Source organism: Protopterus annectens, chromosome 2.part0 (assembly GCF_019279795.1).
Source record: "Protopterus annectens isolate FY-2018-M chromosome 2.part0, PAN1.0, whole genome shotgun sequence".
NCBI classification, from domain to species: domain Eukaryota; kingdom Metazoa; phylum Chordata; order Ceratodontiformes; family Protopteridae; genus Protopterus; species Protopterus annectens.
In genome coordinates, this window is record NC_056728.1 from 1798488649 (window position 1) to 1798507151 (window position 18503).

The window sequence follows — 18503 nt, forward strand, 5'->3', positions numbered from 1 at the left end:
AAGTGAAGGATTTAGTGTAGAAAACCAAACTCAGATAACATCACAGCAGGATAGAGCAATGGATCCCCAAATTAATCAGAAACCAATGGAGCGGGAAACATTTGATCATTTAGCATATGAAAATACTTTGGAGCCTTCCGTATGAAACCAGTGCAAGTGTTCAGTTCGAGTTGCACAGCAAAGGAAGGAAAAGGAAACTGTGGCAACTCTGAAGAAGTCAATGTTGTGGTGTGATAAGCCAGTGAGTTCCCATACGAAAGAGCAACAGATGACACAGGATGAAACTGAAGAGAACGTGGCACACAAAGATGCTCTGGAACTTTCTACAGAATGCCCTCAGGAAACGGAGAACAAAGCATGTGCCCTCAGTTTATAAGAAAGTGATCTAAGTGAAGAGTTGCTTGATTTAATAGAGCTAGACAGACATTAAGATCAATGAAATATATAGACTACAGAAAGTCAATAAAACCTAAAATGTTAGAAGTTTGATAAAACAAATGAACACAGTAATTGGGAATGTCCACAGAGATACGTGCAATGTGACAGACGTAAATAGGATATATTACTGTGCAGCTAAATTAATAACAAAGTCTTACCACAAAAACACACAGTAGTAAGAGGAAGGAAGGGGAGAACTCGAATGCCATCATGGAAGTATCAAATAGACAAAACTATAAAGCATTTAAGACAAGAAGTGTCACTGTTAGAAGAGTATAGAAGAGAGGAGAGCTCAACAAAAATACTCAAAAAGATAGATGTGATAAAAGCAATGCACAGTATCAGAATATATCAGGATCAATCACACACTATCACAAACAATAAACTAAAAATATCAGCAAAGGCAGAAAAACTTAGAAGATATGCAGATCAACATAAAGGAAAAGTACAAAATAAGCAATTTATTGATGACCCAAAAACACTTTACAGAGAAATGGGAAACAAGGCAAAAAGAATTGAAACACCACCAAAAAAGAAGAAGTAGATACATTTTGGAGAAACATCTATGAAGATCCTATGGAATATAACAAAGATGCTAAATGGATAGAAGAAGGAAAAGAAAGAATAAGAGATTCAAATGTACGCAGTATGAAATAGGATGAAGTAACAGCCAGAGAGATTGAAACAAGGTTAAGAAAAGCTCCTAATCGGGAAACCCCAGGCCCAACCTCATGCTGATCAGGACTGAATACAGGAATGATTAAGGGGAGGTGAATTTAAACCAAAAGATGAAAGGTTAATATTGACAACCCAAGACTGTGGACTATGTACACGTTGGTTTACAAAGTCCATTGAACATGTGGGAGAAACAGACAAATGTAAATTTTGTAAAACCGAATTGGAAACAGTCACACAGCTTGTTGCTGGGTGTGATACACTAATGACAGAAGGATTGTATACTGAAAGGCACAATAATGTGGCAAGACTGTTGCATTGGGGATTGTGCAAACATTATAATATTGAAGTAGCTGAAAAACACGGGAAGCATGAGCCACAAAGCATTATAGAAAATGATGAAGCTTATGTCACATGGGATCACTCACTACCAACAGTTCAAAAAACAGATGTGAGAAAATCAGATACAGTAGTCCATGAAAAGACAAAAGTAGCATTGATTATTGAAACTGCTACACCCAGTGACTACAGTGTCTTACGTACAGACAAAAACAAAGTCATAAAATACCAGGATTTGCAGGCAAAACAAGGGCAATGTGGAAGAAAGATACATAGACAGTTCCAATAGTAGTACAAGCAACAGGTCTTATAAAAAATAATTTACAATCATACTTTGATATGTTACCAATACGTGTAACTCCGTATGAATTGCAGGAGTCATACACACACTGCGAACAATGACTAACGACCTGTGCAGTAGAAGGAACTAAATTAGTTAAAGCAAAGTTTTCTTCAAAAGAGGAAACTGTAGATAAAATATTTCTTATACTTTCACAATATGTCTGAATAAATTTTAACATACGAGCCTGGCAATTTAAGACTCTGAAATTCAAAGTTACTGGAGTATACACTATCCTTTCCCCATACTTATCAATAATTTTTCTATCCTATATTAGAAAGAGTAGTCTTGGAATTAACTAAGTGCTTAGTAGCAGAAGAGTTGACTAAGGCTATAGCTGCTGGGTGTCAGGTTTGGGAATAGTATCTATATATATATATTTTTTTTTAAAGACTGAGGAACTTTAGACATTCTATCTTTCTTTTTACGGACAGCTGGCAGACTATCAGGAAAACTGCAGGCAATAAAACATGCATCCTCTAAAGCAAACAGGATAGGAGAAATGGATGTAGGTACCGGAAAATCCTTCTCTAATAATTTACAATATTTTCTGAGGGACTGCGAAACCTCAGTGTTATCACACTGAAAACACTGGGACATTCTATCCATAGTCTCAGATAAAGCAAAACCTCCACAGGGAGAATCAGAAAGAGAGGTCTTCTCTGAGTCTGAATCAAAAATCTGAGGACAAAATCCCAAATTCATCCCTGCATATTCTTGTTCATATTCAGAATCCTGAATCTCTTCAGTAAAGGTGGCATCCATCTTTTTTTTACTGGAAAATACTCTACAAGAAGGATCAATAGCCTAAATCAAACCCTGAGCCAGTCCCAGTAAACTACTCCTAGCCAAAGAAATTTGAGGTGGAATAGATATATGCTTGGTTTTCAGTTACTTTTGAACAGGAAAAATGGGGCCAACTATGTTAATGGCAGCCGTTGCTTCCCCAGGAATGGGCAAAGCATTCTGATACAACATGGAAACATTCCTTGTTCCCTCTCCCAGGACTGACGAGAGTGGTTCTCCTTTGCTGACTGATGGGGCCCGAATAGCCACAGAGGACATGGCTAAGTCATGGCCCATAGTGGCTGTAGGTGCTACACCAGAGGAATACAAGGTAAAAGATGGGTGGTCTGAGGTACAACAAATGGCTCAGCAGTGTCACCCACCTGTGGCTGAGGCAAACTACTAGCCTGCTGTGATGGCAAAGGATGCTTGCTTAACTTTTTCTTTTTGTGGGTGGAAGAGGGACAGACCATGGGAGTGACAATCTTTTCCATGGTCAGCCCAAAAATGATGCCTCTATCCTTAGGAAAACCAAGTGACAATATCAGTAAAACAAAAAGTAACTTTTTTTGACAGAGAAAAAAAAAACACAGTAAAAATCACTCTCAAACACTATGGCAGCTATACAACCTTAAAATAAACATACTTTCTCTACAGAAAATATTATCAATTAGATAACACTACTTTTAAAGTGACAGAAATTAGTGCCCTGCTTAAAAGTACATTACAGTCTCCAGATAATCCACTAAAACACAACACTCCTAGCTTTGAAATAGCTTTCCTGAATAGGATAGTAATAAAACATCAGTTAAAAAAAAAAAGAAAAGAAAAGAAAATAGTATGTTTTCTCCAAAGTAACTTATCTGCCCAACTATGGAAAGCACAAGCTAACCGTCAATCCTCAAAAGCCTCAGAGGAACGCATTCTTCAGCAGCAGTAAAGCTTGGAAGAGCTTGGTGCCCAAACTTGTCTTTTAGTCAGCTCAGATTGACAGTTTTACCATGTGGAAGGTGCCCCCTGAAGCTTTGGAAGCTGGCCAGTTGTTATATCCTTGGCAAGATATAACCCATATCACTAAGGCTACAGAAGTGATCAATATGAAGAACATGTAAACTTACACTTTGAGATGTCACGGAGGACTAAGAAAAAAAAAAACAGATGGCTGACTTTAGATATGACACTTGCAAATTGAGCACTAACCAGTGTCCTATCCTGGCATCAGTGACAAAAGGGACTACACAACATCTCTGATTAACAGACCTGAGGACAGTTCTGCATACAATCTTTATTTGTCTGAAATAAGAAAAACACAGAAAGTTAACATTTTTTTATACTTTTAGTTACAAGAACCCACATATTTGTGAAAAAGGACAGGTTTCTTTATATTATCTTATTTTTGTAGGTCTGATAAGAGCTGGATCCAGTACTAGGTAACCTAGACAGCTGCCTAGGGCCCTGTGCTGGCATGGGGAGGGGGGAGGTTGGGGGGGGCAGGCCACAACATTAAAAAAAAGTTCCCTTACTTTGCTCAGCGACTGCATACTGTGCCTTAAGAGTTAAAACTTAAATTTGAAAAAAAAGAAGTCATGTACTCACCATAACGTTCCATGTTGGTAGCCCATCTCATCCCTCATTTTTACATATGGGTTCGGAGCCAATCCTAGGCTCTGACTCGGCCGATTTATAAGCTCGAAGACTTCTGGTTGGCTCATGGCTAAACAGGTATCCCATAGTGTACCAGTACAAACCACAGATCTAGTTTGCTGCTCACTAGAAGAAATAACCATAACAGACAAACCAATACTAAAGGGTTTCCAACCAAAGATAACCAAAATATTAGTACCTCCAGATTCTTCCAGGATGGGGGCAGGAGGGCGGGTTGGTAAAAATGAAGGGTGAGATGGACTACCAATATGGAACGTTATGGTGAGTACATAACTTCTTTATGTTGTGCAGTCCAATCTCACCTTCATTTTTATATATGGGACAGCATCCCTAGTGCCTTATTCTTGGGTGGCTCACTGGAAAATACTCCTGAGCACCGTGGAGCCAAAGGATGCTCTAGCCCTGGAAGCTAAATCCAATTTGTAATGTGTAATAAAAGTGTGAGGGGTAGCCCATGTAGCTGCTGCACAAATATTATCAAGTGGGACCCTGGCTTGAAAGGCTGCAGAGGTAGACAGAGACCTGGTAAAATGAGCCTTGATCTTGAAGGGTAAAGGTCTGCCCTCCGAATTGTAGACAAAGGCTATGCAACTGGAAATCCAATTAGATAGTGTCACTTTAGAAACTGGTAAGCCCAATCTGGATTCAGAAAAGGAAATGAATAGTTGATCTGATTTCCTAAACTCCTTGGTCCGATGTAAGTAAAAATTTAGCTGTCTATGAACGTCTAGCTGATGAAACTGATATTCAGCTGCATTACACTGATTAGGGAAGAAAACTGGGAGTTCTATGGAATGACTTAAGGTGGCATGAGAACAAACTTTGGGAACAAAGGAGGGGTTAGTACGCAGTGAGACCCTGTCTTTATGAAAGATCAAAATAAGGTGGCTTAACAGATAAGGCTTGTAACTCCGATACCCGTCTAGCTGATGTGATAGCCACCAAAAACAAAGTCTTCCAAGACAAAAATTTCAATGAGGATGAGTGAGAAGGTTTAAACGGGAAAGATGTCAGTTTGGACAACACAACATTTAAATCCCAAGAAGCCACAGGTTCTTAGAGAGGTGGCCTGAACAGAGTGGCTCCTTTCAAAAAGGTCTTGCGTAGCTTATGAGACATTAAATTGGTATCTGGAAACCCTAAATGGAAATGAGAAATAGCCGCCAATTGAACTCTGATAGTGGCAGTGCAGATCCTTGCTGAAAAAGCTCAGAGAGAAATTCCAAAATTACAGGGATAGAAGCAGTGTAGCTACATTCATTTTCTGTGCCCAAATAGAAAATCTTTTCCATTTACTATCATATAGTCTCCTAGTTGAAAGTTTATGGGAGGACATAAGGATATGTGACACTGAGAAAGATACATCATGAAGCCTGACTTGGGATGGAACTGGAGCAGCCATGCTGTCAATTTGAGGGTGTGGATTGAGGGGATGTAGCGAACCTGACATGTAAGTCAACATATCTGGAGTTGGGTCCAGAATCCAAGGATCATCCAGGAGAAGAGGCTTGAGGAAGGGGAACCAAACCTGACGAGGTCAGTAAGGAGCAATGAGGATTAACGTGCATCCCAGCCATCTGTCTTTCTGAATCACTTTGGAAATGAGAGGAAATGGAGGAAAAACATACAGAAGACCCAAGGGCCAATCGTGAGCTAGAGCGTCTCTGTGTGTCTCCCCCGGAAGGGGAATGAGGGAAAAATAGCTGCTGCATTTGGCATTGACTGGACTGGCACAAAAGTCGCAGCAAGGCTGTCCCCATTTGTGGAAAATCTGTTCCACTGTTTCGTGTTTCAGAGACCACTCGTTAGACAGTAGGATCGCCCGGCTGAGCCTGTCGGCTATCATGTTGGTCGTCCCTGGAATGTGCGTTGCTACCCGAAAGCGCTGGGAAGAAATCACCCATTCCCAAACTCGAATGGCCTCTTGACAGAGTGGGTAAGATCTGGTACCGCCCTGTTTGTTGATATATCAAACTACCGGCATGTTGTCTGTTTGTATCGCAATAGTCCCTAGAAGAAGAAGGTCTTGAAGTGCTTGCAACGCCAGGAGCACCGCCTCATCTCCAGAACACTGATATGCAGGTGAGCCTCGTGTTCTTGCCATGTGCCTTGGACAGTCCTGCCAAGATAATGCCCCCCCCACCCGATCTAGGAGGCATCCGTGGTCACAGTGGCAACGGGTTGAGCAGGAACAAAGGGGGCGCCCATCATCTAGTGGTTGGGTGATATCCACCAAAGGAGGTCCTCCTTGCATGATTCCATCAGCAGAATAGAGTGATTTAGCGGAAGATATTGGAAGGACCATTGGGAAAACAGAAGCCACTGGAGAACTCTCATGTGCAACCTGGCTAGTGGTAATAATAGGATGGTGGATGCCATAGTCCCGAGGAGCTGAAGAACCCACTTTGCTTTGACCTTCCGCAACGGGAGAAAGCGTTGAATTTGAATGACTATATTTTTTGCCCTTTCGGCGGGGAGACGAGCTGACATGTTCACTGTGTCTACCTCTGCACCTATAAAAATCACAGACTGAGATGGCAATAATGCATATTTTTCCCAATTTATGGAGATCCCTAATTGCGCACAAAGTTGAAGAGTGGCGTCCCTGTTTTGGAGAAGTAGATGCCTGGTGGGGACGGCAGGAGCCAGTCATCTAAGTACGGTAAAATCTGGAATCCCTGATGTCTCAGGTGAGCTGTCACTACTGCCATGCATTTGGTGAACACCCTGGGGGCTGTGGTGAGACAAAAGGGTAGAGCACGAAACTGATAGTAACTGACTCCCAGACAGAAGCGTAGGTGGCTCCTGGATGCCTTGTCCATTTTTATATGGCAGTAGGCATCCTGGAGATCTACTGAGCACATCCAATAGTCTTTCTCTAACAAAGGGAGTATCGACTGCAGTGTGACCATCCGAAACTTGTCCTTCCTCATGGACTCGTTTAATCTGCTAAGGTCCAATATTGGTCTCCAGCCTCCTGTTCATTTTGGGGCTAAAAAGAACCTGGAGTAAGTTCCAGATCCTATCTGGCCTGCTGGGATGGAATGGATGACTCTTTTTAAGAGCAACTTGTTGATCTCCACAGTTGCCTGATCCCTGAGATTGAAAAGAAAGAAAACAAAGACAGTAGATCCACCAAGGCTAACGTCCTGCAGAAGTGGAAGCACGGCTTAAAAGAAATCCAAAAATGAAGAAATAACATGAAATAATTTAATTTAATTGAAACAAAAATAAAAACAAAAATAAAATGAAAAGTCCCTTAATTAACAAATGATAAGCGCTTTCGATAAAATCTTCCTCATATCGTAATCTACTTTTGTTGTTTTCTTTGTTGTTGTTTATTAGGCAGTTCACCGCAGCAGTGGAAGGATATTTTTATTACATCCCTGAGATTGGGTGGCACATCTGGGATCTTCCTGGGAACAAATGGTGGAAGGGAAAAGGGTATGATATAGCCTCTGATAACAATTTTTTGTACCCACTTGTCTTGGGTTATACTTAGCCAGGCTTCTGGATACAAAGATATGCAACCCCCGACCGGCCCCAGAGAAACGCAGTCGGGTCCCATATCAGGAACGCTGATAAGACCGTCCCTGAAAGGAATCACGACCTTGTTGGTATTGCAGACAGCCCCTGCCTCTAGGCTGACGTCTCCCATTTCCTCCTCCTCCTCTGCCTCTGAAGGAGGGTTCACCCTGTGTGTCTGGAAAGACCTTCTTGGACTTCTTGAACCACATTTTACTGCCCCTTTGACCTTTAGGGTATGGTCTAGAGGGAAAAGTAAAACATACTCCCATGGCAGAGAGCGTCTTTCCGTTTTGCTCACACCAAGTGAGTGTGTCCTTCACCTTAGATCCAAACAATGAGGAACCATCAAAAGGGGACACCTTTGGACAAAAATTCTTTATCTGGAGGGGCAGAAAGAAAACTTGTTGGGTCTCCTAGGGGCTGGCTCCATGGCATCCGGAGTATCCCACACCTTTCGACTAACTAAATCCATCAGTTCGTCAAAAGGTGGAGACACCCAAGAGGCAGATGGTTGAGACCTGAAAGCCTTCAGGTACAGCGACTCCTCATCAGAAGGGTTAACAGTGGGCCAGCCGCACCTCTGCTTAAGGATCTCCAGGATGTCCATGAAGGAGATATCATCAGAGAACAAGACTCATCCTGGGAGCCAATATGCTTCCTCTTGCATATGGGGGCTCCTCAGAAGGGTATTCTGGGGAGGTCAAGGAAGAGGGGGGCGAACAGCAGGTGGCTCCTAAGGCTGAGGGTCTCTGCTGTCTCCGGAGAGAGTAGGGGCTGAGACCGAAGTGGGTGCTCTAGGGGGGAGAGTGCTGGTACCTTTGGTAGCAACTGGTGACTTGGACAGTACACTCCTCATCACCTCGAATGACGACCTCTCCAGCTCCGAGAGCCTCTCCCGCTCCGAAGAGACCGAGAGTGCCATCGGCACCATAGCTATCGGCTCCGAGATAGATGCAGGGTCCGAACTCACCCTAGCCAAAGAGCCAAGAGGAAGACTTGGAACTGAAGAAGACCGATTCCAACCTTCCCTGTCGATGCTGACCAGAGAGCTTTGGCCCCTGGACACAACAGATGACACTAAAAGTGTTGGAACAGAGCTTGGCTCCGAAGCAACCGCAAGTGGAGCTGGAGCCGAGGGTTCCACCAATGGCACCAAGCCCTCTTACTCTGACAAACCAGCTTGGCTCGGAGGAGGAATAACAATCGAGGGTATAACAGGTTTCATAGGCTCCGGAACCGACCGGGTCGGAGCCGACAACAATTTAGATAGAGCAGACGACTTCAACAGTCTCAGGACTACCCTCTCCACATCTTCATCCGAAAGGCTCCTGGAAGACATAGTCGAGGATTTTGATCTTGGAGGAATAGCAGGTTCCATAAATTCAGTGGTCGGCTCCGACAAACTAGGATCTGACCCTGTTACCACAATGTTACTCTCAGTCGGCTCTGAAGGCAGTGGAGCCGATGAGGCCGATTTTGCCACTTAAGGAGGCGGCTCCGAGACACCAGCCGGTGCCAGAGAAGGTCTTTTCGAAGACTTAGACTTAGCAAATTTAGTGGACTTGGAAAAAGAGGAAGAGCTAGACAAAGCTTCCTCTAAGGAAGGCTTTAAAAGACCCTTTAAAATTGGCTTGTTCCTTCTCTCCTGTAACACTCTAGGAGAGAAGGCATGACAAAACAACTAAGTCTCTTGCAAATGTATGGCCCCTAAGCAATAGACACATAGACGATGACCATCCCTCAATGACATTTTTTGGGAGCACTTCATGCATTTCTTGAAGCCCGAAGGCTTGTGCTCCTTAACCTCTTTAGACATTCACACAGACGAAAGGAGAAGTAAAAGGGAGGACTACGTCCTCTAACTTAAAAGGGCCTAGCCCTGAAGGAGGAAGAACACCACAAGGACTATGTCCTCTAACTAAAACAGCCTAGTCCAGAAGAAAGGGACAGCTAGGTCTTCTAACTTAAACAGAACATCGAAAATGCACACACACACAGAAAAACCCTTTCACACAGAAAATCCTGAATCTGCTAAAAAATTAACAGAGGAAGCTCAAACTATAGTTTCGAACAATGAACTCCACCACCGTAATAATCAACACCAGCGGGTAACCACCAAAAGCAAAACTGCTCTACAAAACTGTAGACTGGAAAAAAAGGCTAGCGTTATCAAGCTATCCGCACTACTAATAAGTATGAAACTGGTACACAGGATACCACATAGCACAATAACAGGCCCAAGGCCAACGCTTGAACCAAAGGGTGCAAAGGAGTTAATTATCTACGAATTAGCAACCTACACTAACAATACCAATGCACAAAAATTGTACTACACTAATATATAAACTTTGAACCAGATTTAAACAATGTAAACAAGAAAAAAGTTAACACTTAACCAGAGCCAAGAGAAGCACAACCGAACTCGTTGATGCGGCAAATGAGATCTGGGGGTTTATACTGGTGCACTATGGGATACCTGCTTAGCCACAAGCCAACCAGAAGTCTTCAAGCTTATAAATCAGCCGAGTCGGAGCCGAAGTTCGGCTCCAAACCCATATGTAAAATGAAGGTGAGATTGGACTACACAACTTGAAAAGTTTTCTTGCTTTGCTCATGTCCATGTCCTGCTGCTTCCTGCTTTCAGCCAATGAAACAGTAGCAAGCATGCATGCATGCAGAGATGGCATGAGATTTAAGTGCAGGAAAAATTCAGCACTGAGTTTTACTTTTGTTTGCCGATATGGCATTGCAGATATAAGCATTCACCAAGAGTTTATATTATATGCTGCAGCACTGCAGGAGGTACAAGCGGTGTGTGTGTGTATATGCGTGTGTGTGTGTGCACTCATTTGTGCATGCAAAATGGCCCCTTTTAGTCATGGGGCTTGCTCAAAGTTGAACCTTATACCTTAGGTACATGAGGAAACAGACTTAATCCACCTGCCAGACCCAATTTCTTTGGTACAAACTCTATATCTGGTACACAAATTATACATTGATAAAAAAACCCGTTGTTAATTTTTTAAGTGATTTAGAGTAGTCTGCTAGTCTGACACAGAAGTCAAAAATGAAAAGTAGGTGTCTTGCAACCATGTAAGCCCGCCCACAAAAAAAAAAAAAAATAGAACATGGTGTGCTACATGCAGAAATATTTCTGATTTTTGTATGACTTTTGGGTTGCTGAACAAATGCTGCTGCTACAGCATTTATATTTTATATGATTGTTTTGCTTTATTCATTGCACTAAAGAATGAATTACTTCATTAAGAGGCCTTGATTGTGTAATATGGTGTTTGTGTGTGCGCATGTGAACTTCATTGGAAAACTTTGGCTAGTGTGTGTTTTTGGTTAAAACAAATTTGAAACATGTGTCTTTGGTTGTTGTTATTTTTTTTCTGACACAGATATTTTTGACGGATGCAATCAACAATGCAGTTATAACTGCTGGGTTTGGGGGATGTCTTTTGTTTAAAAATGACTGATCCTGCTGAGCTGATAACTGTTAAAAAGTGATTAGTCTGTATTTGTAGGACTAGCACGTGCATTTGTGTAAAGCAAACTGTAACACATAACCATGGTCATTTTTATCACAATCACACATATGATCTGTATACAGTTGATGATAAAGTGGTCATAATTGCTGTGTGCGAATATTGGTATATTATAAAAATAGCAGTTTGAGTGGCCTTTTATGGTTGAAATGTTCAGAAATGGGTACTTTTTGTCATTAGTGGTTCATATATTTTGTTTCACTGCTTAATGGAAAAATGTTCAAAAAACTAAACATTTAAAATGCACTCTCAAATGTTGCTGCATTAATCAATAAAAATAAAACAATTAGAAAGTTTAATCAAAGAGTACATGTATTTATATATGGTCCTAAAAATGTGTTCAGGCAGCCCATGGTTTGAAAACAGCCCAGAGCCCAAGATGTAGTTAATCCACCAGTGGCTAGATGCATTTTCAATAAATGAGAGTTTCAAGGAAAGAGAAATTTACTGTTGCTCGTGCTAAGTCTGTTTTCAGTGTGACTATTTTGTTGCGTTTGTTTACTAAATGGTCATCAGTGTTTGTAAAATAAAACTTCAAATAAAAGTTTTAAATTACATCCAAATTTCTGTAATCACTGTAAAAGTAAAGAAGAAAACAGGATACACACTGACACATTTGAATAGTATTTATGGTAAATGGGGAGAGACAGTCAAGTAATGGGACACTGGAATGGCTGTAGTGAGATGGGAGGGGTCTATTACCTTGCCTAGGCTGCCATTTGACCATGATCTGGTTCTGGATCTGAAAGCAATGGTGTTTCTACAGCAGTAGCAGTTCTAGTTAAGAGACTGGTATACTGAACAATACACATTAAAGTGAACAACTGCTCTTAACAAAGGGAGAGATGTCCTTGACGTCTGTACCGCTGCATTTCAATAAACTTTATGATGTGTTGGTAGTGCTTCAAAGCAGCAGCAGCATCAATAAACACCAGGCAGTAAATGAAAACCAGCCACCTGAGGCTAAAAGCCTTAAGAAGAGTATACTAGCAAATGAACCAATACGCATTCTATCCATGCATGGAACAGAACATATAGACAAAAGAAAAGTCATTACTACACAGAAGACAGACTCACCAATCAATTAATCAGTGATATGCCAATCTCCTCCTGTCCATTTTTTCTACTAATAGTTGTATACTCACTTTTGTTAAAGATTCCCTTTAGCCAACAACTTGCCTTCGAAGTTGAGGTTGTTGTACAAAGATGATGGCTTCTTCATGCTACAGGTTTATTCAGTTCTACAGGACTGAGAAACTCAGCCTGATTTTAAATCTAATCCTTGATTTTTTTTTCTGTAATCAAAGCTTGCCAAACCTGCTAGAGCAAGGCTAGGTTTAAACCTACAATAGTACTCACTTCACGAAGAGCCCCTTCGTACTGCTTCATCAAGTCCTTCAATTGTTCCTGTAGTCCCTTCACTTCTCGTTCATGGGCTGTAACAGCTTCATCATACTGAAGTCTAGAGTTTTTCAGCTCAGATGTTAGGGATCCGATTGTTCTCTGTGATACAGGAAAAAAGAAATCATATGTAATTAAAGATACTAGTTTATAAACAGTTGTCGTAAAGTAACAAATGCAATGATAAAGAAAAAAATCCAAATGATTAACATTTAGAGCACAGTATTGTCCCTCCCAAAATGTCAGGCAGTATAGCACTGAAACTTAAGGCCATTCACTACTGATGAACTTTTCATCTTGTAGTCCTGGGTTTGACTATCCAAATTTCCATTAATATACTACAGGACTCTAAGAAAGTCACTTAACCCCACACTGCATCCAGACTTTCATCGAAAATAGGCCTTAAAATACCTGAGCAATACCAGCAACACAATTAATTAAAATATATAAGGAATAAACAAATACTAAATACTACTTATCAGTTAAATAGACAACGGGTTCACAAATACAGTTTTAAAGTATAAGTTTTGTATACCACAAATGGCACAGCTTGGAAAGTTTAGGAATAGCATTCCTCTCAACCAGTAAGAGAGGGCATAGCCACTACATGAGTACCACGAGCCCACAACCGGCCTTATGAAAAGAAGTTATGGACAAAACGAACAGCAGGCTGAGCCCTTTGGAAGAAGACACCAGTAAATTTCTCAACGTTTGCTTATTCTAGGACACTCCATGGCATACAGGGATAAGGCCTGAGTATGTCCCAGGTCAACCAAGTTTGTACTGCAGCTTGGGTGCCTGAAAGAGCTAACAGGAGAGGATGGAAGTGAGCACCCACTGCTTGCTCATTCATCCTAGGGGAGGGAGGTGCCTTTGGCACACCACATTGGTAGCACCTAGTGGGCAGCTCTAGATATCTACTTCATGAAGCTTGGGTCTATTGAGTCTGTGCTGCCATGTGCAATCAGATTGTGAACCAAGGGGAAACCCACAGAGGGACACTACAGAGAGAATTGCAGCAGCCACCACAGGGAAGGGGCATGCTTCATCCAGGAAGAAGGTATGCCACTGTACAGGACCAGCAAGGCTAGCTTGCTCCCTACTACCTGACTTTCACCACAAGCGGCTGATCTCATAGAGGATTTCTGGGCAAAAATAAATGGGCCATAGGGCTGTCACTTTCCAGAGAATCCTGGCTAATGTGACTGCGGCTAGAACAGCCATCAAGCTTAGTCCTTTGGGGGAGCAATCAAATAATTTGTTTAGTGTCTAGTGAAGACTAAGTATCCAGCAGACAACAAAGGACATATCTGAACAGCACATGATTCATGCTTTCACAGCAGGAAAGTAGTAAAACTGCATAGTAGATTAAAGAATGCTTATCCATTGAAGGTCTAGCACAACTTGCAGGGCTGTCACCTAAATATGCGTCATGGCTTACAAGTTTATAGGCAAATGCTAGGCAATCAGTCTGCAAATTACTACATGTCTAACCAATTACCAGGCAGTGAACAAACGTGAGAATCAATCTTTGTACCTTATCTCTATGATGGAAACACCTTAACCACTCTGCAAACCTCCAATCAGTGATAAATGTCAACCCTTTGGGTGAAAGAGGGTTAGAGTAAATTCTACAAAAAGTACAAGCCCTGAGGAAAATGTGGAAAATAAAGGAGAAGTGGAATAAACAAAGAGAATAATCTGAAGGTAAAAAGAACTTCTGAATGCAGAAAACAAAATTACCTTGCAGTCACCTTTAATTATTCTGGAATGCCATCAAAGGAGCAACATCAGTGCAAGAATACATCATAACAAATTACCTCTGAGGGGATGTGAATTAGAATTGCACATATGCAAAAACTCCACTATTGCATGAAGCATAGCATGATTCATTTCTCAGTAATTGCCTATCAGGATTAACAGACTGTCAATATGAGCACCTAACCATAGAAGGCAGTACTTCCTTCACAATAACCTCCTGCCTAAGGATATGTAATCTTGTTAATGATAATCGAGTAAACAGAAGGAAAAGAAGGAACTGTAGAGTTTTGTTAGGTACTCAAATAACAGTATATAATCAAATAACAGGTTAATTCCTCCAGAAATGTGAAGAAGACTGTAATCTGCTGCAGATGGATATCAGAATTCACTCAGAACTTTTGTCAACCATCAGTCGCGTCCCTGGGCATAAGGTAATGCCAACAAAGTCCCCAATCACCAGAGGCAAAGGCTGCTGATAAGAGGCAAAATATCTTGAAACTACCTGTGTTCTTTCTGAAGACTCCCAAACAATGCACAGAAGAGTATTAAAAATAAATCACTACAGCTGGAAATGTTCAAGTGTCTGCAATAACTATAGCAATAATTGCCAGCGTAATAGCAGATGTACCTTTAAAAGCAATCATAGCACTGGGATAATCATTTCAATAATGGTAATAACGGCAACATTCAAGGCTCAAATCTCCCTAAAAGCAGGCAAAAAAAGTCAAATCTGTACAAAGCTATCGAGACCAACAGCTGGAAAAGAAGCACAAGAGTTAGGTGGTGGATGGAATTCTCCACATCTACAGCAATCTGATTATTAAAACATCTGCTTCTAAGGTACGTAACTCACTCAATACAAGTTAATCATACAAATCATTGCTGCAGGAATACATTAATGAAATAAATAGTACCAAGGAATAACCCAGAATGGGAGTATAATCAAAGACATCAGGCAATGCAGAACTGTAGTGGTAAATCCTATTCTGACACCGGACTATACATCCAATTGTAACACTCTGTTGATATGTGTACTGCACAGCACTCATAGATAGGATCCAAAGTGTACATTATGTCCATTTGACAGAGCTGACTTGAAGGCAATACCACAGAATATCTAAACATTTAAAATGCATTGATTATAAGAGTTTGATACATCTCTACAAAGCTATTTTCTTTGACTGGCACCCTAGAAACCGCAAGAATACGTTAATGCTCAGGTCTCTAACAGTAGTGTATGCAGTTTTTATATTGCCCCGAGCTCTTGCACTTCAAGTCTCTGTTTAATGAATATGTAGATGCTCTTACAAATGTTGCTATAGTAGCTTATGAAATAGCATAATATGGTCTCAGTGTCCCCACTAGAGACTTATTATTATTCTAACAAAATGAAATGCATTTACATAGCTACTTAGAAGGTACTTATGTGGAAACAGGCCTGTTTTGTTTTACCTTCAAAAAGAACAACTGATATGTTCTCATGAAGACATGACTTTGCCTAGTCAAGGACAGTGTCTTAAGCTGTCATTGCATTGAGAGGACATAAAGGCGATGCCCCTGTACCTTCTTTCTGATTGCTGGCATAAAAAAACTGGCTGCTGAACAGATAAGCTAAGAGAAATTGTAAAGACAGTCTTGGGCATGAAAGTTGGATTAGACTTTAGAAACATATTTTTATTATGCAAGACAGTGTAAAAAGGCTTACACATCAAAGCTTGTAACTTGGTAATCCTTCTCCCTGAGGTTACAGCAATCAGGAAAAAAGTTTTCGAAGACATACTGAACACCTACTATGTCATCTGGCTCAAATGGCAGTGGGGGTGAGTAGAGTTAACTTTTCCGACTTTAAGCTCAAGTCTCAGAGAGGAGAGGAGAGGAGAGATACAGTTTCTTAAATGTCTTCGATTGAGGATACCCTTTAGGACGCCTTTCACAAATTAACTATCTACTGTCTGAGGACAGGATGACACACATGCAGAAACAGCACAGACGTGTACTTTGACAGAGGAATATGTATTCAAACTGATGCTTTAAATAATTCAGTCAGTGGGTCTCAAACCTTAGCAGCAGTACAAGTCACAAACTTTTCCATTTCTGTTAGTAAGATTTCTTTGTGTTAGATCTTGTGGCTTTCTTTATGATATCTAGGACTTGGTCAGAAAAGGAATTTGCATAATCAAAGATGAGAGAGTCAGTGTAATGAGGCCAAGATGTAAAAATAAGCCTTCTAATTGATTTGTGATCATTTATGTAGAGGCAGGAGCCAAGCGGAATAGTGGCTAGATTGTCAACAGAAAGTAAATAATGACATGACTACACTCATCAAAGCCTTAGATGATAAAGTAACAGGATCCCTGTAGCAGTATTCTTCCTTACACATGGGAATAATCCACTGGTGGATGTCTGCCCTTCTGGTCATACTTTAGGAGAAGCTTTATGCTCCATGAATGAAGATGGTCTCCTCCTATACTAAGAACATCACTAGGATGCTTGGCTGAAAAAAGGAAAAACGAGACAGATTACAAGTAAGTGTGTGCAACAGTCTTAGGAAGAGCTATACTGCATAATGAGTCAGATGTCTGCACAAATAAGCCTGCATATCAAAATATGTTCCCAAGAAGGGAGCACTGCAGGGAGAAGAGAATAATCGACTTCCTGAAAAACCTAACTTTAATTGTTATTATGAAGAGGTGATTATCTTTTAGTGTAAGGTCAGGCACAAGAACATGAAGAAATATTGATTCAGCTGCTAAGAAACTTGAGAACATAATTTCAAGTTATATAATAGTAAGCATAAAGTGAGAGTGACAAACCTTAAATAAATAGACCATGTTCCAAAATCAGAAAATAGAAAACCTGAACCAGAAAAAAATCCACACTACTGTGCAAATGCCAAGGCCTAAAGACATATAGGTATTACAGAGATTTCTAGGAATTATGTGGTATCTTGTGAAGTGTGCAGGTAATATGTCTGAAACTAAAAAAAGCTGTTAATTCAAGCATAACTTATAAATGGAACCACGGACAGAAAAAAAATTGAAATACTCAAGAAACTATTGCCAGAAGCTCTTAAATTAAAATATTAGTGATATGATAATTTGTAATGCAGTTAGATGTGAGAATGGTACAAGACAAGTGTCCTACAAAAAAGTAGTCCGGTTGCCTGTGTGTGAACAGTACTTGCTGAGACACAAAAGAAAATGAACAATTAAAAACAGTGAATGGATGAATTCCATAGATGCTATGGTAAAGAAGTTCAGCTGGAAACAGACCCTTTCCAAGAATACTCGGACATCTTTGTAGAAAATATCAAGATTGCAGACAATATAATTTAAAAGTGAATTTCAAAGATTATTTTGGTAATACTACAGTTATTAATGACAGAAGACAAATTTGAAGTATTCCAAAGCTGTGCTTTATACTGAATTAAAATGCAGAGGCAGAAATAAATGACAATAAGGGGCTACCCCAAGCAAACATTTTCACTAAAGAAGGAAATCTAGTCATATTTCATTCAGGGAAGAAATGCAATGCATCAATGGTTTAATGCTCATTGCTGACAAAATAATACTTCCCAATCAACTTTGACAAATGACATCTGGGAACAGTAAACACAAACAAATAAAACCAAAAGATTTAATGCAAGAAACATGTGGACAAGAAAGTTGACTCAAAAGACTTTCCAGGAAGGCTGCACACTGATCAACAGCTTAACTTCAACTCTCCTGGTGTATAACAAGAAACTGAAAGAGAGGGCCAGGAGCTCTGTCACTTTTAGTGTTACTGGCTAGTAAGTACACTGCCTGGATGCCCACAAAGAATAAACTAAGACAGCCTGAACGAAAATCAACTAGAAAAGGTGAAGAGAAAACACTGACTGGGAAAATACTGCAGCTGTTCAGTAAAGAGCAATTCACATGTCAGCTCTGGTGCAAGACATGGCTTCCTGTAAACTAGAAGAAAACTAAGTCAAATGTGCTCAGAGCCAATTACAATAAACAGAACACTGATGGAGTATA

General features: G+C 40.6%; 1 protein-coding gene across 1 annotated transcript in view; it reads right to left on the bottom strand.

Moving 5' to 3' along the window:
• The window catches only part of CROCC (ciliary rootlet coiled-coil, rootletin), a 2018646-nt gene that overhangs the window by 797226 nt on the left and 1202917 nt on the right, over nt 1–18503 (bottom strand). Inside the window, exon 22 of the mRNA XM_044061829.1 lies at nt 12682–12825. Coding sequence (XP_043917764.1) covers nt 12682–12825 — 144 coding nt within the window. The remainder of the gene's footprint in view (nt 1–12681; nt 12826–18503) is intronic.